The 27221-nt window shown below is 41.9% G+C and overlaps 1 protein-coding gene and 1 long non-coding RNA gene across 2 annotated transcripts in view; one reads left to right on the top strand and one right to left on the bottom strand.

The window, feature by feature from the left end:
• LOC125459684 (uncharacterized) overlaps positions 1-8531 on the bottom strand; it is a 65896-nt gene extending 57365 nt beyond the window's left edge. The window contains exon 1 of the long non-coding RNA XR_007249081.2: positions 7402-8531. This is a non-coding gene — a long non-coding RNA (uncharacterized LOC125459684). The remainder of the gene's footprint in view (positions 1-7401) is intronic.
• The window catches only part of phaf1 (phagosome assembly factor 1), a 74431-nt gene continuing 55167 nt past the window's right edge, over positions 7958-27221 (top strand). The window contains exons 1-2 of the mRNA XM_048546387.2: positions 7958-8619; positions 22940-23022. Of these exons, the coding sequence (XP_048402344.1) occupies positions 8556-8619; positions 22940-23022 (147 nt within the window). The 5' untranslated portion in view covers positions 7958-8555. The remainder of the gene's footprint in view (positions 8620-22939; positions 23023-27221) is intronic.

The raw sequence follows: 27221 nt of genomic DNA, 5'->3' as shown, positions 1-27221 counted from the left end.
ACTGAGAAAACTCCCCCCAGAGTGTTACTGGCCCCTGAAGCCATGTAGTTTTGTGCTGAGCTGACAGTAGTGGAAATCCCTTGGCAGCGGTGAGAGTGTGCAATGCAAGCTGGCTGACAGTTTAAAGGTACACCATGCTGAGAGGTATTATTTGAAGTGTATAGATATGCTTAAATGGTATGCAACTTTAAATAAGTTTTTTTTTAATAAGCAACCTCTGACATATTTACTAAATCAGATCAAGACGTTTTATGGTAGTCCCAACAATATTAACCATGATTTCCTGTTATAAAGAAAAACTCGTCTGTGGTAACTGATCACTTCATGTGAGTTCTGCCTAACATTTTATTTCCTCTGAAATCAACGATCCTTTACTTTATGAAGTGATCATACTTGCTGCACTAAAAACAGAAAATATTCAAGAAATTCAGCAGATCTGGCAGCATCTGTGGAGAGAAAAAAACAGAGTTCTTGTTTTTTGAGTCAAATATGACCCTTCAAAACTCCTGTTGTTATATTTCCTTTGTGCCTTTGGGTGCCCAGGATGCAAATCAAATTGTCATAAGTGGGTCAATTTTCTTATTGAAAACTGCTATCTTCATCACAGCCACTCTCGCCATGTTTGCTGCCTGGCAGGCTTCTCGCTGCGCTATGTGGCTGGGCTGCCTAACAGTAATGTCAGGAAGCACTTCATATAAAAAGTTAATGGACGGGGCAAGGTGAGTTGAAAATTTCAACACTGCGGTTGATTTTTGGTCAACAAAGGCATTAACGAAAATGGGACTAAGTTGGAAAGGTAGAATTACTTTGCAGATCAATGATGAATGAACGGTAGAATAGGTTTGCATAGCTGAATCATCTATCTCTGTTCCCGTGTTACTAGTTATCCATGCAAACTGCAATTAGACAGAAATTTCCTGGTGCACTAAATGGCATCAGTTCAGGTTCCAATTTAGCTATGCTTTGGTGGCTTTTGAAGGTTTCCTATTTCAATGTATTAAAGAAATAAATGTGATACATTAGTGGAAAAAAAATGTCTAGGAGCCACAGATGAATGATAGTAAATATATCCACTGTGTGAGTTATCCTTTCTTGATAACAAATCATGCCTATTATGGAACTGTGGATCTAAAGTTGCAACTCGCAATGACGAAGTCTCAAATAGTCAGCAGGATATAGAGTTTCAAACTTATAATGCAAAAATAGGACCCAATTTTAGGATAATGTTTTTGGTATTCAACTCCAGGACCCAGATCATGCTGAGACATTGTGTAAATGCACATTAAAATACAGGAGGGTAATTGTATATGTGAATCCTGTGGAGAGAAATAATGTATGAGCAAAGCTTAGCTCTGCCAGTGATGTCAACCAAACATACACATAGCAATTTGCCATAAATAGAACATTGCAAGAGGCCACTTACAATAGGGAGGACTGTGGGACTTCTATACCGTAAAGCAGCATTTCAAGACAACATAACAATGAAAGTGTTCGGCTGAAAAGGCTTCTAAACAGGTTAGAATTATGCTTTTTTTGAACTCCGTAATCAGCATTACCTTTTGATACTATGGAGATTAGAGTCAAATCTGGAGAGAATTTGGAAATATCAGTGACAAAAGTATACATGTTATGGAACAAGTTAAACAACTTTCAAGCAATTCATATTTAGACAGATCCATGAATGTAGCAAAACATATTCAAGAGTGGACAGTGAGAGTCTTTTTCCGAGGATGATGACTTCAGCTTGTACAAGGGGACATAGCTACAAATTGAGGAGTGATAGATTTAAGACAGATGTCAGGGGCAGGTTCTTTACTCAGAGAGTGGTAAGGCTGTGGAACGCCCTGCCTCCCAATGTAGTTAACTCAGTCACATCAGGGGCATTTAAACAGTCCTTGGATAAGCATATGGATAATGATGGGATAGTGTAGGGGGAGGGGGTTAGATTAGTTCACAGGTCGGCGCAACATCGAGGGCCAAAGGGCCTGTTCTGCGCTGTATTGTTCTATGTTCTATGTTCTAAGTATATCAGAGACCAAAATCAACCAAATGGTCTTTGAACAAAAATCCATTGACAAGAATCATGGTTGATCTGTTTTTATCTCAAATTTTGCATACCTATCTACCCCATTAGTTCTTGATTCCGCTGCCTAACAAGAATCTTTCTGTCTCTACCCTAAAAATAATTAATGACCTACATTCCCTCGAATTTTTTTGTATTCTGCATTGATCTCTGAGATCTATGCTTCGTAGCGATGAAACCAGAAGTCAATGCTGGCAGTGGCGCCAACAGACCAACTGATGATTGACCACACATTTTCTGGGAACATTGTCAATGATCCTGCTGCCATTGCCTTCTGAGGGAGAGACTTCCAAACTCGGAGAAGAAAAAAATTCTCATCTCTGTTCTGAAAGGGTGACGCACTAAGGTCCACCTAATCAAGACCAATTCGGATCTTATACTCATCACTTGAGTCATTCTTCATTCTTCTGAACTTCAGTGGAAACAAGCCCAGCATATCCAACCTCAAACTAAACTCAAAAAACAATCTGTTCATTCCAGATAACAATCCAGTAAACGTCCTCTGCACTTCCTTATATCTTACAGAACAGATAGCCAGATCTCCCCTGCACCTCACCCCACCCCCATACCCTTTCCATTCTCCATGCACCATCCGTTATTGCCCCGGAAAATTATGACCAAAGGAATTACTAATCCATTAGCTACCTATTTTAAGACACTCAGATAAAGTCCATCTGGACAAAAAAACATTTGTCAACCTGCAACTTCATCAATTCACAGCAATTTTCAGCCAGAAGAACTAAGTGGATGATTCATCTCAGCCTTCTCTGATGGGCTACAGCATCACAGATACCAGTCTTCAGCCAATTTGATTCACTCCACGTGATATCAAGAAATAGTTGGAGGCACTGAATACTGCAAAGGCTATGAACCCTGACAACTGTCTAGCAATAGTACTACAGTTTTGTGCTCCAGAACTTTCCACTTCTGTAGCCGATCTCTTCCAATTGAGTTACAACACTGGCATCTAATGAACAATTTGTAAAATTGTCCAGGTACGTCCTGTACACAAAAAGCAAGACAAATCCGACCCAGCCAATTACCACTCCAACAGCGTACTCTCAGTCATCAGTGAAGTGATGGAAGATGTCATTGACATTGGTATCAAGCAGCACCTGCTCAGCCATAACGTGCAGTGATGCCCAGTTTGGATTCTGCCAGGGCCACTCACACTGGGTCCAACCATGGACAAAAGTGCTAAATTCTAGATGTGAGGTGACAGTGGCAGGCCTTGACATCAAGGACTCCTCGCAAAACCAGAATCAATTGGTATCGGGAGCAAACTCTCTGCTACTTGGAGTCATACCACGCACATAGGAAGGTGATTGTGCTTGTTGGAGGTCAGTCATTTCAGCTCCAAGACATCTCTGCAGGAGTTCCTCAGTGCAGGTCCTAGGCCAACCATCTTCAGCTGCTTCATCAATGACCTTCCTTCCATCATAAGGTCAGAGTGGGGATGTTCACCAATGATTGCACAAAGTTCAGCACCATTCATGACTCCTCAGATACTGAAGCAGTCCATGTTCAAATGTAACAAAATCCAGGCTTGGGCTGGCAAGTGACAAGTAGCATTTGTGCCACATAAATGCCAGGCAATGACCATTTCCAATAAAAGATAATCTAATCACCACCCCATGACATTCAATGGTGCTACTCATCACCGAATCCCCCGACAATGGGGGTTACCATTGAGCAGAAACTCAACTGGACTTGCCAAATACAGTGGATACATGAGCAGGTCGGAGGTTCTGAATGCCGTGACTAGTAATTCATGTCCTGACTCCCCAAAGCCTGTGCACTGTCTCCAACAATGTGCCGCTGCAACAATTCTCAAGAAGCTGAACACCATCCAGGACAAAGCAGTCCATTTGTTTGCCTCCACATCCACAAGCATCCATTCCCCCCATTACTGATAATCAGTAGCAGCAGCATGAAGTCCCTACAAGATGCACTACAGTAACTCACCAAAGATCCTTAGACAGTACCTTCCAAAACCAGACCACTTCCACCTGGAAGGTCAAGGACAGCAGATACATTGAAACACCACAAACAGCAATGTTCCCTTCCAAATGATTCACCATCCTGACTTGGAAATATATCATTGTTACTTTGTATTCCATTCAAAAGTTATTAATTAATCTTATCACATTGCACATTATCAAGTCCAGGCAAAATCAAAATGTTTGTTCATTTCATCCAGTCTTTCTTTACTATCTATTATTAACACCCCATTCTCACCCTCTAGAGGATCAACTGTAATTTTATCTACTCTTTTTTTGTTTGAATCCATTTACACACTTGCTATCCATTTTACATTTCTGGCTACCTTTCTCTTATATTCTAATTTCTTCCTTATGATTAACATTTTAGTGTCTACCTTTCTTTATATTTCAACTAATCATCTGACCTGCCACTCATCTGCACGCAGATATATGCATTTTCATTAAGTATGATGATTTCCATAACTGCTCTGCTTAGCCACAGATGGTGGGTCCTCGCCTAAAATTTTTATTTATTACAGGAATATACTTATTCTGTGTATTCTAAAATATGCCCTTAAGTATCAGCCGCTATGTCTCTATTGATCTATCCCATAGGCAAGTATGCCAGTTCACTTCAGCTGGCTCAGCTTTCATGCCCTCGTGGTTCCCCTTATTTAGGTTTAAAACACTACTGTTATATTCAATTTTCTTCTGTTCAAAATTGATGCAAAATTCAATTGTATTGTGGTTGGTACTACTAGGGATGCCATAACTCTGGGATTATTAAGTAATCTTATCATACTGTACAATATCAAGTCCAGGCCTCTCTGAAAGCAGGATTACTCCCAGGGGACTGGATGATTGCAAATGTGACACCGTTGTTTAAGAAAGGTGCAAAGGACAACACAGGAATCTACGGACTGTCAGCTTGACATCAGTAGTAGGAAAACTGATTGAAGCCACTCTATGGGATAAGATAAATTATACCTTAGAAAAATAGCTCAACACTTGGCAGTCAATATGGCTTTTTCAACGGCAGGTATGTCTGATAAATTTAATTGAATTCTTTGATGAGGTTACATAGGCAGTGGGTGAGGGTCGTGCTGTGGATGGTGTATATTTGGACTTTCAGAAATCATTTGATACAGTGCCACACAGCGGGTTTGTTAACAAGTTAGAAATGTTTGGGAGTTATGGATCCTTGGCAGCATGGATTAGAAATTGGCTAAAAGAAAGGAAGCAGATTGTAGGTATAAATGGGCATTTCTAAGATTGGACACAGTGGTGTTAGCCATGAATCAGTGTTGGGACGCTTGTTTTTTCTGAGTAACATAAACATTCTGGACATGGGTGTGGAGGACAAAATCTCTAATTTGCAGATGCTGCTAACCTAGGGAGAATGGTGAGGGTGATGCTGAATGACTTCAGAGGGGCACTGACAGACAGGCAGACACCTGGCAAATGAATTTCAATGCAGAGAAATGTGAGGTAATGCATTTTGGTAGAAGAAACACAAAGAGACAACCCAGGCTCATTTATACATCTTTGAAGGAAGGACAGAAACAGAAGCACCCGATGGTTCACAGGTACCTGATTCTCTTCAGTCACAGAGCACAGAAACAGACCCTCCATTCCAACATGTCCATGCCAACCATAATCCCAAGCTAAACTGGTCCCACTCACTGAGGGTGGTGTCGCAAATTGAAACAGTTGTTAAGAAGGCTTTATAGGATCCTTGGGGTTATAAATGGAGACAGAGAGTATAAAAAAAAGGAAGTGACTGTGTCTACACCTTTACAAATCATTGGTCAGATCATATTTGGAGTATTTTGTTCAGTTTCATAGAATCCCTAGTGTAGAAACAGGCCCTTGAGCCCAACAAGTCCACACCATCCTCAGGGCATTCCACTCAGACCCATCCCCCTATAACCTACCTAACCGACACTTCCCAGAACACTACAGGCAATTTAACACAGCCAATCCACCTAGGAAACCCACACAGGCACAGGGAGAGTGTGTAAACTCCACACAGACAGTCATCTGAGGGTGGAAACAAACCCAGGTTCCTGGCACTGTGAGTCGGCAGTGCTAACCACTGAGCCACCATGCCATCCAGTTCAATTTGGGCACCTTATTTCGGGAAGCATGTTAAAGTGCTGGAGACAGTTCAAAGGAGATTAGCTAGAATGATACCAGGAATAAGAGCTTTTGGATAGAAGGAAAGATTAGAGAAATTGGGCTTATTCTCAGATTAAGAGGTGACTGTATTGAGGTGTTCAAAAACCACAAACAATTATGTAAAGAAAGATACAGGTATACTATTTACACTAGCTGCTATGTCAGTAACTGGGGTCACAGTTTCAAAATTGTCAGCAAGACAGCAAGGAGTGAGATGTGGAAGAATTTCTTTACTCAGAGTTGCTAGGGTATGGAACGTGCTGCCTGTGAGAGTGATGGAAGTGGATTCCATAGATGTTTCAAAGAGAATAGGGTATATATTTGCAAGTGATGAATTTAGACAGTGGAGATAGGGCTGGAGAGTGGGACTAGCTGGGTAGCTGTTTTGGGATCCGATACAGATCCAATGGGTCAAAAGGCCTCTTTCTGTGCTGTAAAATTCTAGGACAGCACAATTCTATAAACTTTTTCTGGTCAGTTCCAAAATGTGGTCCTCTAAGAAGCTATCTAGAAAGCATTCTATGAACTCCTCATCCTCGCCACTACTGCTTATCTGATTTTTCTAGTTTATACATAAAACACATGTTTGTTGCCATTGCTTTATCTCAAACACCCAATATTTCACTCAGAGATAACCAGAACTGCAGGTACTGGAGTCAGAGATAACACAGTATGGAGCTAGACTCCCCACCCCCAAACCCGTCCCTTGTCCAATTCTACCCCTCATTCCCACCTCCTTGACCTGACACTACCAGTCCACTGACCAATCCCCACTACTCCCTACCTGCACTCACCTATTACCATCCCACTTACCTTCACCAGCCCCACCCCTCCTCCATTTATATCTGAGCTTCCTTCCTCCTCCCTATTTCTGAAGAAGGGTTCTGACCCGCAATGTCAACTTTCCTGCTCCTCTGATCCTGCCTGGCCTGTTGTGCTTCTCCAGCTCTGTGTCATCCCTAATGTTTCACCTTATATATTTTATCCCACATTGCCATTACTGTTAAGGGGCCTGTGGACCTCTCCTATTGGTTACCTCTTTCCCTTACTATTCCTCATTTTCACCTAAGCTGATGGCATTGACTCTTGATTTGCTAAAGCTCTTTTACAGCATACTCAGTCAAATGTGGCCTTGATATCAAAGGCATTGCCTCTCACCTCAAATCAGGAACTCAGCTTTCTATGTGAGTGATTGTTTGGAGTGGCTTCTGCTGCTCGGGTAAGAACAGGATCCAGCTTGGTTGTGAGGCTATCGTGGTTAAACAGTCTCCCAAAACATATCATCAGAGTCCAGTCACTGAGTGTGGGACAGTCCATGCCTGTTACTGAACGATGCCAAAGAAACACTCATTGCATAGTGGTGTTGGACGTCACCCAAAGTAATTCCAATTGCGGGTAATATTTTTGGACTGGGAGAGTTATGTTGGGCTGTTGTACATGTTCTGCATTAAAGTGCATCACCTCAGTTGAAGTGTCTTCTGCTGCAGATGGTTCCGTCCGGGGAATCCCATTCGAAATGGCCTAAAGATCCTCCTGCAAGCTGCTTCATGACTGTGCCCTGTGTAACTTGTTGATGGTAACCACGGCAACGCAGTCCTTTACCGCGCCACCCACCCTCCCAGGAAAAGACAGGACTAGTATCACATGGTGTGCAGGACCACGTGACCGGGCCCCCTTCAGCGCCCGATCCGGCTTCAGTTGGTCATGTGAGGGGTGCCGTGCGACCTCCGCCGATTGGCCGCTGGCCCGGTTGAGGAGGGCCGTGTTTACCGGTGTGCGGAGCTCTTGGCGCACGCCGTGTCCGCCACTCACAACGCTGTGAATGAAGCAGCCGCTCGTCGACATCGACCGGAGCCTGACTGCGACCAACGTGTTAACGGGAAAGGGTTAGACAGGAGGAGGAGAAGGGAAGAGGTGCGGAATGTGACCCGGAAGCGATTCTGCCGGAAGTGGCTCTGTCTCATCAGCTGATGGTGATGGTGAAGAGGTGGCTGTTATTGTTCGGGGGTTGAGAAGACGCCAACGGCCCCTAGACGTGGAAAAGATCGCCTTCCGCATTCCCCCGTCCCATCTTGCGACAGTTTTCCCACCGGGGGCACAGTGACACCCGGTTCCTTCTCCCCGGGACGGATCGGCACCCGACCCTTTATACCCGGGAGGCAGCAGCTCCAGGGCTTCTGTACCCGGGAAAGAGTGGACCCCGGGTCCCTATCCCTGGGGCACAGCCAAAGCCGGCTCCTCCTCCTCCTCCAGCAGCAGCAGCAGGACAGCCGGGCCTGGATCCACCCGCCCCCTCGCCTGCAGCCGAGCCAATGCTCGATCTGGAAGTGGTGCCCGAGCGGTCTCTGGGGAACGAACGATGGGAATTCGCTTTAGGTAGATATAATCTAATGTACACTCTGTGTGGTGGATGGTTGTTTTGTCCCTGTTTTGTCTCCCCGAGCAAGAAGGGTGAAAGGCGCAAAACGATGGGATATCATCTCGGTGTATCATATGGAGAAGAGGAATCGTATTGTTCCTATGAGGTATAGGGAGAGAGATTGTTTATATGATGGAGGAGGGAGTAATACTGTTCCTGTGGGGTTAGATGGCTGCTCTAATTCCTTTCAAAGAATCTGGAGAGATTGTTCCTGCGAGGTATGGCGACTTTTCAATTGACATCGGTTACTTGGATGCTAGTGTATATTTTAAAATTAACTTCCTTATTCTATTGTAGCCCAGCACTTGAAACCGCCCCCCCCCTTCTAGATTTAAGATGTAAATCTATTCTTCTAACAGATCTTTAGGATAAGGCAGCATCTTCTTGGGTAGCACTTCATCAGCTTTAGGGGTCCATTCCGTGCATTTGAGAAATCTTAGAAAATGGCCAGGTACAGATTCCTCATTCGGACCATTGCAGCTTGTTGTCTGAGGCAGTTATATCTGACTACTTGTTGGACTGGCTAAAAGCCATGCTATGTAAAGAGAAATGTCCATTTTCTGTTAATCTACCAGCTGCTAATCAATATCTGTTAAGTACTTTTAGTTATTGTAATTGTCACAGGATGATCTTGACTTATTGCTGTTTTGTTGTCTGACTTGGCATCCTGAAGGTGGAATTTAGTGTAATTCACTACTTTTAATCAGGAGTGCATATAATCATTTATATAATGTCTTGTGTTGGCCTCTGTGCTATGAGCTGCTGGCCAATTTCTATTAGAAATCCATTTGTTCTTTGGAAATTAAACAGTGTCTCTTGGGAAACTGGAATGCTTGATCAGATTTTATATCATGATTTAAATCAGAGGAGGTGAGCTAAATGGTGAATTGGTGCCCAAACACTCTCCAGGGAACAGTACAACTGAGCTCAGTGGTTTCAAGAACAGCTGCTAGGGCAAGTATTATCATGCTGTCCCAGGGCCCATTTTAGGCCATAACAGTGCAGGGTTTTGGTGGATTCTAAGATTATCTCATTGCAGATCAGTGTAAAGAAGGCTGTTTTTAGATGTTATTCTGGGTTCCTGACTCTCCAAGTCCCATTTACCTATAATCTCTCACCAAACCTACATTGGCTGCCAGTCTGGCTGCACCTCTTTTAAAATTCCCTAATATCCTTGTTTTAATTCGTTGCAATACTGTTGATTGACTAGGTCCAAAGCTGTGAAATTTCCTGTTAAACAGCACCACTTTTCCCTTTTTAAAATGTTGCGTAAAACTTATCACCTTGACCCAGCTTTTTGGACAGATCCTAATGTCTCCTTGTGTAGCCGTCTAAATTTTGTTAATGCTCTTGCGAATTGCCTAGCATTGCCTTGAAGGGACAATATAAAAGCAAGTTATTGTTAATGGTATCAGAGATAATGGGAACTGCAGATGCTGGAGATTCCAAGATAATAAAATGTGAGGCTGGATGAACACAGCAGGCCAAGCAGCATCTCAGGAGCACAAAAGCTGACGTTTCGGGCCTAGACCCTTCATCAGAGAGGGGGATGGGGGGAGGGAACTGGAATAAATAGGGAGAGAGGGGGAGGCGGACCGAAGATGGAGAGTAAAGAAGATAGGTGGAGAAGGTGTGGGTCGGGAGGTAGGGAGGGGATAGGTCAGTCCAGGGAAGACGGACAGGTCAAGGAGGTGGGATGAGGTTGGTAGGTAGCTGGGGGTGCGGCTTGGGGTGGGAGGAAGGGATGGGTGAGAGGAAGAACCGGTTAGGGAGGCAGAGACAGGTTGGACTGGTTTTGGGATGCAGTGGGTGGGGGGGAAGAGCTGGGCTGGTTGTGTGGTGCAGTGGGGGGAGGGGATGAACTGGGCTGGTTTAGGGATGCAGTGGGGGAAGGGGAGATTTTGAAACTGGTGAAGTCCACATTGATACCATATGGCTGCAGGGTTCCCAGGCGGAATATGAGTTGCTGTTCCTGCAACCTTCGGGTGGCATCATTGTGGCAGTGCAGGAGGCCCATGGACTGACCTATCCCCTCCCTACCTCCCCACCCACACCTTCTCCACCTATCTTCTTTACTCTCCATCTTCGGTCCGCCTCCCCCTCTCTCCCTATTTATTCCAGTTCCCTCCCCCCATCCCCCTCTCTGATGAAGGGTCTAGGCCCGAAACGTCAGCTTTTGTGCTCCTGAGATGCTGCTTGGCCTGCTGTGTTCATCCAGCCTCACATTTTATTATCTTATTATTGTTAATGGTATTTGTTTTTCTCACTGCTGATCTTTGCTCTGTGCTTGAAATGGGTACGATGAAAACGCTTGCCCTGTGCATTGAAATATCCGCCTTCAGCAATATTATGATGTTCGGAAGGAAATGAAAGTGCCACATATGCACTTGCTGTCCCCGTGCAGCTAATGAATTATCTGGTTGGTCCTGTACAACAGTGGCTTGCATTGTTAATACACGCTCACCCGCTATTATTATTTTCAGTTTTCTGACTTAAAAATATTTGATTTATAATGAAACTTTTACTGTTCAGTCTTTCATCTTTTTATAGTAAGCTGTATGCATGTTCCAACCAGTTCCATGTCTGTTTTCTTGGGGTATGGCATCCACAAATATACAAATCCTTAAAACCTTAGCTTTGACATCCTTCCGTACTGATCCTGTGCTGTATCGTACACCTCTTGGCTCAAAATACTTAGATGTTCAGAAGTACGTAGAGGAAACTGTTTTGAAAAAAAATTGATTCTGAGGTGCACTTGAAATGATGCAATGGCAGCAATGAATTCCTCAATCAGATGTAATGCAAACTGTAGTGTGCTCTTTAGCAATCACATTAGTAAGGAAAGTTGACCTTTTTTAACTGACTGTTTGGTGAAATGCTATGTCTTGTTTAATTTTTAAGGCACTTGTCTCACTCAGGGTTGTAATATTCAGGCTTTGTTACCCCTTTGGGAAATCATACAGTCCATAGTCAGATTTTTTGATAATTTTTTTAATAATGTACATTTATTTGGATGTGTAATGTGTCACCTTGATTTGATTTTTAACTGCCTTTTTTCTCGTTTTCTCAACATTATATGCTGCTTGGGTGAGAACGCTTTTGCTGTGGAAGTTAATAGGCTGCCTGCTCTTGGCTTCCGAATACACATCCTCCATTTATGTTGGGCAAATTCATGCGAACATGATCTGCTCCTTGTGATGACCCAAATAAAATTTACACAGTATATAGAGCTTGATGGTGACAATGTGTTGTGCCACCAGTGTTAGTGTGGAAAGAATCCTATTGCCTCTTGTGCCTGCACTAACTCTCCAAATGAGCAATATTACTTAATGCCATTCACCAGCCTCTTCACCATATGTATGTTGGGTTGTTTATGTAAGCATGCCGTCATGACTGTCCATACTGAACTTGTGTCCACTGCGCTTTTAGGCAGTATATCCCAAGGCTCAAAGTTTTTTTTTGTTCTTGTCACATTTTGCTTTTTAAAATTGCTTTAAACCCGTGCCCTTTAAGCTTCTAGTGTACTGCTGATATCTAAAGTCAGACAGTCAGCACAGAACTATTTCTGTCCTTCACCTGCATTGTACCCACTGCTTCACCTGCACCATTCCAATATGGATGACCCCTCAGTTATTTCTAAGCATGATGGAGCACTGCCAGCAACACATTCTATAACTCAGTCACATAGTGTGGTAGATTATAATAATGTTGTCATTGTTCATCAGTATCTACACTTTGCTGACCTGAAGGTCTTCACTACTGGACATTACACCAAGGATTCCCAGCTCTGTAGTAGTAAACACACCTTGATTATGGGTATTATTAAATGAAAGAAGAAGAGTAGGGCAAAGTCCAAACACTTGGGATGATTCTCTAAAATGTTATTTGTTATCTTCTTACACTTCAGTTTTTTTGCTTCACACACGATGGGAGGGTGTGATGATGGCCAGTTATCCCTCACCTGCTGAATATCTGGCCAATGATCAGATTAATGTCAATTGCACAATTTTCAATCCCTATTTTGGCCACAGTATTTTTGGGTTAACATCATTGTGCTAGCTTTAGGGGGAAAAAATCCATAATGCTTTTGTGGTTCAGCAAATAATCTCCAAACACTATCTTTGGGCAGAGAACTCGACAGCAGCAGCTTCACGTGCTGTAGGTGAGTGAACACGGTTGATTCGGCCCAAAATAATTAGTGCCTCGGTGCTAAAATCATTCATAATGCATACTTTTTAATGCAGAGGACAGTTGTTACTGTCTCTTGACTGATTTAAATGACTAGATTTGTTTCTAAAATGGGCATTTTAAGCATTGGGAATTTGACCAACTCGAGCCAGTTCCGTCAGATAAGTTAACGCGCTGGCAGGTTTCCTCTTCCTCCCAGTTCCCACCTTAGAAGACCTGTTCTAGCCTTTCCTGCTTTTCTCTCGGTCTTTTTCAGTCAGGCTTTGTAGAGGTTTGGAGTTGGAACAGACAGAGAATCAACACTATCTGAATGTCAGTTGCCTGACAAGCATTGGGTGTTCTTTTACACATGCTATGGGCTGTTTCTTTGAACATCATAAATCTGCTCATGTGCCAGTTGTGAACCTAAGAAAACTACCTGTGATGCTATCCTGTTGATGGGAATAAAGTTCTATTTTCAAGTTTAATTTTAAATTTTATTAATGAGTCTCAATTATAATCCAAAATGGAATGGCTCAAATGATTGTGAATAATGTTTAACAATGCAAGTGCACAGTAAATCGATGTAGTGTAATCCATGCATAAATACAAAATCTTGTGTATTTATTGGGTTTGAAGTTGAGTAAAACTCCTATTTGAGGCTGTATTGTTTAATTTTATAATCAGTTGTCTGTCACAAAGACCATGGTTCGTTCCTCATGCTAAGTTTGCCAACTTTAAATGAGATTTTTCTATCCTTTCATCTGGGAGACTTAGGTTAGTGATCGGACTAAAAGATTGATGGTTGACTCTATGCCAGTGTGCACTGTCGCATGTTGTTTGTTTCATGAGTTCACAATATAGTGAAGTCGACGTTACTGTATCATTATGTCTTGATCACTGATGTGTGTGAGTGTGAAAGAGTGAGTGAGATTGGTCAGCTCCACCATTTGATCGTGGCTGATTTGTTTCTCACCCTGATGCCTGTAATCCTTGATCCCTGTATTAGTCAAGAATGTATCTATCTCTGTCTTAAGTACACTCAATGAGTTCCATGGATCGATTCCTCCTCTGGCTGAGGAAGTTCCTTCCATCTCAATTCTAAAGGGTTGTTCCTTCACTCTGAGGCTGTGCCCTTAGCCCTTAGTCTTTCCTATCAGCAACATCTTCTCCAAATCCACTCCATCCAGGCACCTCAATATTCTGTATGTTTCAATCGTGCTATAACTCCAAGTACAGACCCTGTTCTTCAAATAACAACCCTTTTGACACCAGGATCATTTTTGTAAACCTCCTCTGGGCTCCCTCCAAAGCTGGCACATCATCCTTTTAGATACAGGCTGCAAAACTGCTCATACTATTTCAAACCTTGTCTGACAAGACCCTTATTCGGCTTCCTCAAAATGAATGCTATTATTGCATTTGCCTTCCTAACTGCCCACTGAACCTGCATGTTAATCTTAAGAGAAACCTGAACTAGGCCTCCCAGATCCCTCTGTATTTCAGATTGCTGAAGCCTTTAGAAAATAGTCATCACCTCTGTTCTTCTATTCTGCATAACATCATACTTTGCCACATTATATTTCATCTGCCACTACTTTGTCCACTCCTAGTCTGTCCAAGTCCTTCTGTAGCACCCCCCCCCCCCAACTTCCTCAACGTTACCTGTCCCTCCACCTATCAATATGCTATCTGCAAACTTAACAACAATACCCTCGGTTTCCTCATCCAGATCGTGAATATACAATATAAATAGTTGTGGTCCCAACGCTGACCCGTGTGGAACTCCGCTAATCTCTGGCTGCCAACCTGAAAAAGACTCCTTTTATCCCTATCTCTACCCATGTACCTTGCCACTGACACCATGGTTGTTATCTTAATAGCAGCTTCCTTGCAACACTTTGCCAAACGCCTTCTGGAAATCCAAATAGATCACGTCTACTGGCTTTTCTTTGTCTAACTTGTTTGTTACCTCCTGAAATAAGTCTGTTAGAATTCTCAGACATGACCTCTTCTTGAGGCCCTATTTTACTATGCACTCCACAATCTTGTTCCTAATAGTGGACTGCACAATCTTACTAATAACTGAGGTCAGGTTAACTGGCCTATAATTTTCCAAAATTCTGCTTCTCTTCCCTCCTCAAATATGGATATTACATTTGCCATTTTCCAGTCATCTGGGACCCTTCCTGAGGCCACTGATTCCTGAAAGGCCACCATCAATGCCTCTACAATCTGCTTTGCTATTTCCTTCAGAACTTTGGGGTATTGTCCATCTGGCCTGGGTGATCACTCCCACTTTCAACTTTTAATCTAGTAGTTACTAGAGTGGTAATAATGGCCATTACTGGAGTGATATGCCTGTCCTGAGAGATGTGGGAGATTGGGAAGAAGTCAAATGTTCCTGACAACTGAGCAGGAACTGTCTACCTGCAGCTCCTGTCAGAATGCATGGATCAGTTGGACTCAGAGGGGCATCCGTTATGAAGTTGTGTAGAGTGTGTGGTTCCTTTTTAAGAGACAGTGCTTTTCTAAGTTTAGTGATTTATACAGAAAAATGTCTGTATGTGGCTGAAGATGCACAGCCAATTCTGAAATTGAAACGTGTATCAATTGGCTGTGTGATTGGAAACCTTAGGCTTGTCTTGATGTTTTGGCAACACACTAGATTCAGCCAATTAATTTAAACCAAGCACTTAACAATTGAAAGCCAAGTGAATTTAAATCTGATGTTTTTGACAACCTCAGACCACTGCTGTTGTAAGAAGATTGATATGTCAAGGGAGATGAGGAGAAAACTTTTGAAAGTCAGTGAGAGCAGACTGCCTTCTGAGAAATATGCACCCAACTCTCTCAAGGAATTGCTACACATGCTAAGAAAGCACCATCTTATCCATTAAAGGTGCTGTGGCACTTCTAACTTAGTCTTCACCAAAAACATCCCTGACAGCAGGGTCAGCAGAAGAAAGGCGTTTATGGCTGGAGAGACGGTGGAGAAGGCAGAGCATTCCAGAAGAACATTCTGTGTGGACTTTGAGAGACTAAGTTTTAATTTATTTTCCTTACTACCTGAGTTATATAAGTGGGATTTGTATTTATCAGAATAGCGTACTAGTGGAATTTTGTTCAGTTAGGGAATAGTTGGGGGGGGGGGGGGCAGGATTTGTTTGATTTGTTAGTTCTATTAATCTGTGCACTTAGGATTAAATAAACAAATTGTTACTTGTTACTTATAAAGTGAATAACAGGGATTTTCTTTCTTTTAACCTCTGCTTCTATGTAACGCATCCAGGAGGCGGAAACTTTTATAGGTAGGAGTTTCAGGCATGTGGTTACACAAGACATTGATCCGGATAGAAGGGTGACTGCCAAGCCACTTCCCCTCTTAAACAAGTATACCAGTTTGGATACTGTTGAGGCAAGAGTGGTGGGGGAAGCAACCGTAGCAGCCAGATCAATGGCACCATGATTGGCACTGTTGTACAGCCAGGTGGGTAGAAGTGTAAATGGGGTAGTAATAGAGGATTTTGTAGTCAAGGCACAACTGTTTGTGGCCTTGAGTGAGACTCCAGGATGGTATGTTGCTTCCATGGTGCCAGGGTCAAGGATGTCTGAGTGAGCACAGAACATTCTGAAAGGGGAGGGTGAATGGCCAAAGGTTGTGGTCCATATTGGTGCTAATGACATAGGCAGGAAGATGAGCTGGTGCGAAGAGAATTTTAGGGAGTTGGGTAGAAAATGAAAACCAGGATTGTAAGCTAGCGATTTGCTCCTTGTGGGTTAGTATTTAGAACTACCATGTAGCTATTACAGAAACTTGATTGAGAGACTGCCAGAACTGTCACCTTGACATTCTAGGGTTTGGATGTTGCCGGTATGATAGAAAGATGTAAAAGGGATGGGGGAGTTGTAATACTAATTAAGGAGAATGTCACAACTGCCCTGAGAAGACACCTTGAGGGGCTCATTGAGCGAGGCCAAATGGTTAAACTCAATAAGAAAGGTGCACTCACTACGATGGCATAATACTATAGGTCTCCCAATAGTCAACAGGAGATAGCGGAACAGATAAAAGGCAGATCGTGGAAAGATGCAAAAACTGCAGGGCTGTTGTAGTGGGTGTTTTTAACTTCCCCAATGTTGACTGGAACTTCGTTAGTGTCAGGGGCTTAGCTGGGGCAGAATTTGTTAGGTGCATCCAGACAGCTTTCATGAAATAATACAAAGGTAGTCCAACTAGTGAAAGGGCTGTACTAGACCTTGCATTGGAGAATGAGTCTGGCCAGGTGATTGAAGTTTCAGTAGGGGAGCATTTTGGTAACAGTGATTATATTCCATAAGTATTTTTAAGATAATTATGATTAAGGATAACACTGGTCATCAGGTGAAAGTACTAAATTAGGGGAAGGATAATTACAACTGTACTAGGCCAGACCTAGAGAGATTAAATTGGGTACAGCTGTTTTGATAACAATCTTTTAGAGACCAGTTGATCAGTGTTTAGGACCTACATGTTCCTGAGGATGAAGGACAAGGATGGCAAGATCTGGGAATCCTGGTCGATGGCACATTTTTGAATGTTCAGTGAAAAGGAAAGCAAATGTAAGATTTAGGAAAATGACATCAGGCAAGACGGTTAAGTACAAAGAGAAAGTAGGCAAGAACTTGAGGAATTAGGAGGGCTAAAAGGGGCAATGAAATGTCCTTTTGTAAGTAGACTTAAGCATTCCAAGGTGTTTTAAATATATACTAGGAGCAATAGGCTGACTTGAGAAAGGGTAATTCTGCTGAAGGACCAAGGGAATTTATGTGAACCCTGAGGAAATGGGTGCTGCCCTTTTTAAATGAGTACTTCACAAGGAAAGGGACATGGATGATAAGATTAGGGAGGGGCTTGTTAATATCAAGGAGGTGGTGGTGTTGGGTGTCTTAGATCAAAACGTTAATGTAGCTAAGCCCTGCAGGCCTGATGAGATCTATCCCAGGATACAGAGGGAGGCAAGGGATGAGATTGCTGGGGTCTTGACAGATCTTTGTATCCTCTCTAGCCATAAATGAGACTGAAGAATAGCCAATGTTGTTCTTTTTATTTAAGAAGGCCAACAGGGATAATCCAAGAAACTATACCCAGTTGAGCCTTACAACACTTGTAGGGAAATTTATTGGAGTAGATTCTTAGGGACAGGACTTAGTCACATTTGGAAAAGAATGGACTTACTGGGGATAGTCAGCATAGCTTTGTGTTGGGGAGCTCTTGTCTGTCACATTTGAGTTTGTGATGGAGATGATTGAGAATAGCGCAGTGGTTGTTGTCTCCATGGACTTTGCTCAACATTTGACAAGGTCTATCATAGGTTGGTCCAGAAGATTGTCACATGGGATCCATGGTAAGTTAGATGCAAAATTGGCTTGTTCATAGAAGACACAGCACTTGTTGTGAAGAGATGTACTTTAGTCAGAGAAAAATGGCCTGTGATGTTCTGCTAGGATCAGTAGTGGGCCCTCTGTTTGTAACTTATTTGCACAAATGAATTGGATGAAAATCTTGGTGTGCAGGTAACATGAAAACTGGAGTTTTGGATGGTAAGGAAAGCTGTAAAATGATGCAGCAGAATAAAGATCGGTTGGAAAGTTGACAGATGGATTTAACCTGGATAAGGTGATGCATTTTGGGAAGTCAAGTACAAGAGCAAAATACGCAGTAAATGGCAGGACCGGTAAGAGCGTTGATATACAGAGAGATCTTGTGTTGCCACTTTCAAAAAGCTGTGGACTTGCAACCCAAGTGGATAAAGTGGTCAAGAAGGCATATGGCATACTTGCTTCCATTGGTTGAGGCATTGAGTATAAAAGCTGGCAAGTCATGTTGCAGCTGGAATAAACTTTAGGCCACATTTGGAATATTATGAGCGATTCTAGCTACCACACGAGAGGAAGGGCCTGGAGGCTTTGGTGTAAGAGGTTTGTCAGGGGTTGCCTGCATTGGAGTGTTAGCAAACAGAGGTTGAACAGACTTGGATCGTTTTTGCTAGAGCATCAAACGCTGAGGGGCTATGTGACAGAGTACTGTCAATAACATTGAGGTATGGATAGGTGGAGTCTTTTTTTATTCCCCCCCAGGGTGGAAATGTCAAATAGTAGAACATAGAACAGTACAGCACAGTACTGGTCCTTCGGCCCACGATGTTGTGCTAAACCTAAGGTCTGTCTAACCTCCACCCCAACCTATGCCTATCTAAAAGCTGCTTTACTGCTCCTGATGAGGCTGACTCCACTACCCTGTCCAGAAATGCATTCCATACCCCTACCACTCTGAGTAAAGAACCGACCTCTGATATCTCCCCAATACCTACCTTCACTCACTTTAAAACTATGCCCCCTCGTAATAGCTACCTCCACCCTAGGAGAAAGTCTCTGGCTGTCTACTCTATCTATACCTCTGATCATTTTGTCGTTCTAAAGAGAAAAACCCGAGCTCTCTCAACCTTTCCTCAAAGATCTTCTCTCCATTCCAGGCAACATCCTGATAAATCTCCTCTGAGCCTTTTCCAACACTTCCACATCTTTCCTGCAATGAGGTGACCAGTATTGGACCCAATACGCCAGATGTGGCTGAACCAGCATTTTGTTTAGCTGGAATATAACTTCACGGCTCTTGAACTCAGTCACTTTGTTAATGAAACCTAACAAACCATACGCCTTCTTAAGACCTCTATCCACCTGGGTGGCACCTTTCAGAGAACTGAACATGAACTCCAAGATCCCTCTGCTCCTCCACACTGCCAAGAATCTTTCTGTTAATACTGTATTCTGCTTTCAGATTTGTCCTTCCTAAATGAATCACCTCACACTTTTCAGGGTTAAACTCCACCTGCCACTTCTCAGCCCAGCTCTACATCCTAACATGTCCCTTTGTAACCTGGAACAGCCCTCCCCACTATTCACAACTCGATCCATAACTAGAAGTCATGAGGTTTAAGGTGAGAGGGAGAAAGTTTATTGGAAATGGGTGAGGCAAGGTTTTTTGTACAGAGGGTGGGAGATGGCTGGGGAGATATTAGAAGCAGATATGGTACGAACACTTTCATAGAATTCATAGAATCCCTACAGTATGGAAGCAGGTTATTTGGCCCAACAAGTCCATACTGCCCCTCTGAACAGCATCCCAACCAAACCCATTCCCCTATCCCTGTATTTCCCATGTCTAACCCACCTAACCTAAACATCCCTGGGCAGTATGGGCAATTTAGCATAGCCAATCCACCTATGCCCCACGTCTTTGGACTGTGGGAGGAAGCTGGAGGGGATTTAGGCAGACACGCCGTCTAGACAAATGTGGATCACATGCGTACAAATGGAATTAGTTTAGAATGGCATCATTAGCATAGTCTTGGGCCAAAGGGCCTGTTCCTATGCTGTTCTGTTCTATGTTCCATGTAATGGTCGGGAGCCTGTACATAACTCCCATTAGTCTTTTTCTCCCTTTTTTTGGTTTCTCAACTCTATCCACAGAATCTATGCCTGGCCACCCAATTTGGCTTCCTGCTATCAATTTTAATTTAGCTTCTTACTAGCAAGTCAACCTAGTCCACTCTGCCCATCTTCTGATAGAATGTGAATCCTTGGATATTTAGCTCCTAGCCCTCATCCACTTGCAGCCACATCTGTGATGCCCACAACATTGTACCCACTAATTTCAATCTGTGTAATATTCATCTTGTTTTGTATACTGTGCACTTTTAAACAGAACAATCTCAGTCCTGCATTGACTGCACCCAACTCAGTTTTCCCTATATCTACTGTGTCTGAAATTGGACTCGCAACCCTTTTCCGTACAGTGTCTGATTACTTGCGGAAACTTTAATAAATTGCCCCGAGCACCCCCCTGACCCCACCCTGCCTTCCCTATTTAATGAGTTTCAAGTCTTTAATACCACCCTGTTTAGTCATTCCAATGGGATCCTGGTCCCAGATCAATTCAGATGGAAGTCTGACCCAATTGCACAGTTTCTTCCTGCACCAATATTGATGCCAGTGCCCCACAAAATGGAACTTCCCTTTCTCCCCTCCCACTCCTTTTACTCATGTGTTTATTTCCGTAATCTTGTGTGTTTGCCAATTTGCACATGCCTCAGGTATTAGTCTAGAAATTACAACCTTTGAGGTCTTGTTTTTAAATTTTGTTCCTCAATTGTGATATTCCCCAAACAGGATCTCTTACCTATGTGAACCACAAGAATGAATCCTGCCCCTTCCTCTCCAGTCTTGTGGTCTGACTTCAGTTGTGGGTAAACTGTTGGAGGAGCATAGAAAAGATAACATTTATGGACTTTGAGAGGCAAAGATTGATTAGGGGTAGTCAGCATGATTTTGTGCAAGGAAAATCCTCAAACCTGCCAAATTTTTCGGGAAGTTACCAAAAAGATTGAGGTCAGGGCAGTAGATGTTGTTTACTTGGACTTTGCTACAGCCTTTGACAAGGTTCTGTATGATAGACTAATTCATTAAAGTCAGGTTCATGAGATTCAGGGTGAACTTGCCTCTTAGATGCACAATTGGCTTAACAGCAAGAGACAGTGTAGTAGTGGAGAGTTGCTTTTTAGGCTGGAAGCCTGTGACCAGCGGTATTCCACAGGAATTGTTTCTGGGTCCTCTTTGTCATTTATAAATGATTTGGATGAAAATATAGAAGGCATGGTTTAGGAAGTTTGCCGATGACACCAAAATTGGTGGCATGGAAAGCAATTAAGGTTTTCTAAGATTACAGAAGGATCTTGATCAAATAGGTCAATGAATTGAAAAGCGGCAGTTGGAGTTCAATTTGGATAAATGTGAAGTATTTTGGTGTAACAAACAAGGGTAGTGTTTATACAATTAATGGTAGGGCCTTGGGTAGTGTTGTCGCACAGAGGGACCTAGGGATTCAGGTATGTAATTCTTCACAGTTTGTGTCACGTATGGACAGTTTGGTTAAAAAGATATTTGGCACACTTGAATAATAAGGATATTTATAGAACTGGAGAGGTTTCAGAAGAGATTTATCAGGATGTTTCCAGGTATGGAAGGTTTGAGTTATAAAGAGGCTGGATTGACTGGGACTTTTTTCACTGGAGCATAGGAGGTTGAGAGGTGACCTCATAGCTTGAAAAATCTATACCTCTCATTATTTTATATGTTAGTTGTCTTTCCCTTAGGATGGGGGATTTCAAGACTGGGGGGAACCTTTTTAAAGGTGAGAGGAGAGAGGTTTTAAAGACATGAGCCAAATTTTTTACATAGAGGGTGGTTTGCTTGTGGAATGAACTTCGTGAGGAAGTGGTAGATATGGGTACAATTACAACATTTAAAAGTCATTGGATACATGAATAGGAAAGGTTTGGAGGGATATGGGCTAGAAGAAGGCACGTGGGACTAGTTTAGTTTGGAATTGTGTTTGGTATGTTCTGGTTGGACTGAAGAATTTGTTACCATGCTGTATGACTCTAGTGCAGCAGTAGTTGCTATTCTGAACTTATCCATAGGTACTGCATCTAATGCCTGTAAGCAATATGGAAATACACTATTTTGCTCAACTGTCATTGTTCAACACTGATAGCCTCAAAAGTTAAGATATTGATCTTTGCCCTCATTCTATATTCATGTGATGAGTATATTATTTCTATTAAACCTTGATCATCCTATGGCAGTTTTAAGGTAATTCCGTTGGCGCTTTCATTATCATTTTAAGAAAAACTAATTTCAGAAATGAGCATTTTATAACCTACGCAACTAAACTTTCTGTCCATAAGTCATATTGTTTTGCCTAAATCTGTTGTCTTTCCTGCTCAATCCCTTCGTTTATTTTTGTCCCTGTTTATGTCCATAGTCCCTTGGACCTACTGAGCAAACTGGCTGGGACTTGTATTGATTTGCAAGATTTTTTTGACTTTTTCCTCCACTTTTTAATCCCCTGGCCCCTGCTATCTTTCTTTGTCTGATTGAGCTTTATTTGTGCAGTGCGTTAAAATAATCAAATGTAATTTTTAAATGGCTTTCTAGTGGTTAAACAAGTGTCTAGATGAAAAGTCCAGGTTACAAGCTGATTCTTCTACATGGTGTTTTTTTTTTCAGGAATGCCATTGGCTCAGGGTGTTGCTATTCTCCAAAAGCATTGTCGTATCATCAAAAATGTGCAGGTTCTTTACAGCGAACAGGTGAGTGAGATCAACCTCTGCTTCCCATTCATGGAAGCAGCATTTCTTTCAATTCAGTTTGTGTTATTTTGCACTTTGTTAAGGGTGTGTATGATAACTCCAGATGTTGATACTGTGTAAATGAGATTCTGGTGTGACACCTAAGCTTTACTTTTGCAGTCTGATGGTCATGGTGATCAACCACTGGATATATTTACAAGAGGGTGCCAATGCATTTTAACAAAATGTAAATTTACATGTAAGAGAAAAAAAGACACGAAAACAAATTTGCAATAAACAACAAAGAGATTAAATCCTTTTTCCCCAGCAGTGTCCTTTGCAAACATGCTACTGTAGTGACATCTGACTCCTATCTTCTCGCTGAAGTTGTTTGTACAACTGACAAGGTTTCGAGCAGCGTCCCTTCACCAGATACAATTCTCTTTGTTACCATCTGTTGCCTGTGATGCACAGGTATGAGCTAACTTTTCGAATTCTAAGGAAAACTCTGAGCTTTCCCCAATCTTTACATTGCCAAAATCTCTTGAGATTTCTTTTCCAGCTCTGTTGGCCAGGAGACTTCCAAAACTAACCTACCCTCTGTTAATATGAATCTTTCTTTCCTGAACTGGACTGGCTTGTGTGCTCTTTTCATCTGTCCTTTGAGTTGTAAATTATAACTTGACGAATACTTCACCAATTATCCCATTTAGGTGGTATTTAAACTGAATCATGATTTATTGGAAAGGCTGATTTGAACCAAAGCCAGAAGAGTTTCTAATCTTTTAAAGTTACCTTCACAGGATTAAACCCAAAGGCTAGTTAGCTTTATTTGATACCCAAGTTTTTAAATAATAACATTCTAGAATAAATCTTCACTGCATGTCTCTATTAACATTATCATGTTTGCTCTACTTAATGGTCAGTATTTCACATTCGCTGTCCAGCATGATGTTTAAAAACAATGCCGTTATGAGTGAAAAGGAGCACAAAGAGAAACTTCTGTGAAATTCTGTTTGATTCCTGTCTGAGTAAGAGAGTAATGGCAGAGAGTAGCATTTTTTGACCTGCCAGTAATTTACTAATGGAATTACTTTCCTGAACTGGGAGAGCTTGATTTTGTATTTAAAATATTGATATTTCCAATTACATTCAGAATGTCCAAGGTTAATAGCTATATATAAGGAAGCTGGTTTGTACCTTGTTCTCCTGGCATTAGTCCATACGGATTAGACTGGAAAGCAGCAGTTAATTTGCTGGCTGACTGCCCAGTAGGTCTTCAGTTGAACTTGGCTAAAGTATTCACTTGTTCAAGTAGCTGATTGAATTGAGATTTTCCCCTTAAGAAATAACTCCACAGAAATTGGAATAAAGTCCAAAAATTTAACTTGCATATGAGTTCCATCAGTATCCTCTGAAGATATTTTGTGGTTAATAAAACATTAATTTTAACTTATTTTTCTTCCTTTTGCTGTTCTGATTAGATGTGTTATGTATTCCTGGCAGTGTTGTTTTTTTTAAATTGAACTTTTGACATCTATTTTAATAATGAAAATTGTTGAAGCTTTCTATGTCTTTCAACATTTCATCCTAGTGACCATTTCTCCTGAGAGGTGGTGTTTTGACTAGTGTGGAAAAGAATATGACAGCTGAGACTAATCCTCCACTTCCCATCACAGAAGCATGTCTGGGTATGAACAGACTTCTGCCAACAAATTAGGGGAAACAGTATTCTATTTTATCATAATCTTGGTGCTATTTGTTTAAAATGGATATTTGCCTAATTTCAAGATAGCTGAATTATCAGTAGGACTAGTCCAGGTTTGATCTGTAAACAATTTATGGAAGCCTTGTTCCAAGCATAAATAGGCCAAGCACAATAGGCAAGATATCAGTGAATATGCTCATTTGTTCAAACATGCTATTGTCACCCTGTTGATAGGTGGTTATAACTAATATTAAGCATGGAAGGCTGACAATCCCATGCTGTTCCACAAGAGAAATGATGCTAAGATCAACTTATTGTTACTTCCAAATTAATTTGAGTGACTGACAAGCATTAATTCAGGACAAGTCTGATATAATACAGTGCCGTTCTAGCATTCGACCTTGGTTAGGCCTTATTTGGAATCTGTCTTGTTTTATGCCTTTGCAATGTTTGAGAGGCCCAACAGATTGACCCAAGAATAAATTGCAGTGACGATGGGCAATTAATGTAAGAAAATAACTGCTCAAGTGTTGCATAATAAAATTAAAATGACCAAAAATATTAAGAGGGATGATTTAAAGCATGAATTTAAAACGTTGAGCTTCAAATGAGATAATGTAAGAAATTCATTGTAAATTTGCTCTGTCATCAAGTATGCCTACTTGGACTTCCTATAACATCGCTTATCTCCTACACTGTCTGAATTTAATCATCTTTATACATGCCTTAGTTGCCTGTATACTTAACAATTCCAATTTCCCTTGTTTTGGAGAAGGGTCACTGGACATGAAACCCTGCTTTCTCATCACAGATGCTGCCAGACCTCCTGAATTTTTTTTAGTGATTTCCAACATCTGCAATTCTTTGCCCCTCTTCCTCCCCCCACCACCCCCTCCAATGTTTTCCTGATTGACTTCCCATTTTTCAACCTCTCCAAACTTGGACAGAGATTTAGAAAAGTTCATGTTCTAACTCTCACCAGATCTTACTTGCCCATCGCCCCTATTGTCATTGACCTACGTTGTTTCGTGGTCCATCAATGCTCTGCATTTAAAATTCTCTCATTCTTGTTTCAAAATCCCTTGGATAGTTTACTACACAGTCTCTTAGTACAGCTCTACAACCCTGTAAGGTATCTGGTATGTCACAAATCTGACCTTTCGTGCATTCCAGGTTTTACTTCATTATTTGATGGCTGTTCCTTAAGGTGCCTAATCTTGGGGATTGCCTCCCTACATCTCTCTATTTCCTGTTATGACCCTCTGTAAAACCTACCTCTTTGAACCTTTTGACTTGCTTTAATATCTCCCTGCGTGGCTCCATGTTGTATTTGGTTAATTGTGCCACTGTGAATCATAAGGGTATTGTGTAAGTGCTATCTGTTGTAAGGATAGTTTCAATGTTTGCCACTTGTGTTTTTGTCTTGCTATGTGTTGTTACTGTACACAAGCTTCCCCTTGCCCATCTATTGACCCTTATCAGCATAAGCCTTTTCCTTCATATTCCTATCTAGACTGCCCTTCACTGAATCTTGGCTATAACTTAGCAGTTGCTTGTGATAGCACGATCTATTTTCTAATCATCTTGGCAGTATTAGTGGCTCGTATTTATGGCTGACAGAGGTGGTACTGTACAAAAAGATTATTGGCCAATAGTATTCTGTTTGCTGTGTTGTCTTTTATAGAATCCTTACACAATGTGGGAACAGGCCCTTCGGCCCAACAAGTCTACACCACAGCAGCTCACCCAGACCAATCCCCCTAATCTACACATCCCTGAATGTTATGGACAATTTAGCATGACCAATCCACCTTGCCTGCACATCTTTTGACTATGGGAGGAAACCCATGTAGACATGGGGAGAATGTGCAAACTCCACACAGTCACCTGAGGATGGAATCGAACCTAGATCCCTGGCGCTGTGAGGCAGCATTGTTAACCACTGAGTCAGTGTGCTGCTCTAAATGTCTATTCCACCAATTCACCTCTTTCCAGTTCCCAGAATTGATTCTAATTGCAATTTTAATAACTGCAAATGTGAATCTCTAAGCTTCTAGAAACGCATTATTGATGTAAAGAGTCAACTTTAAATCATTCCAGAACAGAAACCTTACTTTGTACGCACACTAAAACAATTGCAAATGATTCCTGCTGTTTCAACCCTTCTAATCAATTTTTGATGTAATTTGCTAGCCTTTTCCAAAGTAGTATTCAGTCTTAAATGGCCCCTATGGTATTGTCAGAGGCTTCTGGCAGCCCATATACATTGCATTTCCTAGATCCATCATATCTGTCACATCAACTGTTCCGTCAGAATTATCTGTCTCAAATAACACCGTTTTGGGCAAGAGCCCGGCTGCATATTGAACAGAAGATATAACCAGACCAACACCAGGTAGGATACATGAAATTACACTAATGTATGCTCCTTCATAACCAGTCAAAGCTTTGATAATTTTTAAAGGCTCAAGGCTTGCCATTCCTGATCTGATGGGTGCATGTGATATTAAGC

This window comes from Stegostoma tigrinum, chromosome 16 (assembly GCF_030684315.1).
Source record: "Stegostoma tigrinum isolate sSteTig4 chromosome 16, sSteTig4.hap1, whole genome shotgun sequence".
Lineage (NCBI taxonomy): Eukaryota > Metazoa > Chordata > Chondrichthyes > Orectolobiformes > Stegostomatidae > Stegostoma > Stegostoma tigrinum.
The sequence above is the reverse complement of the archived record's forward strand: the minus strand, read 5'-3'. Positions and strand labels throughout refer to the sequence as shown.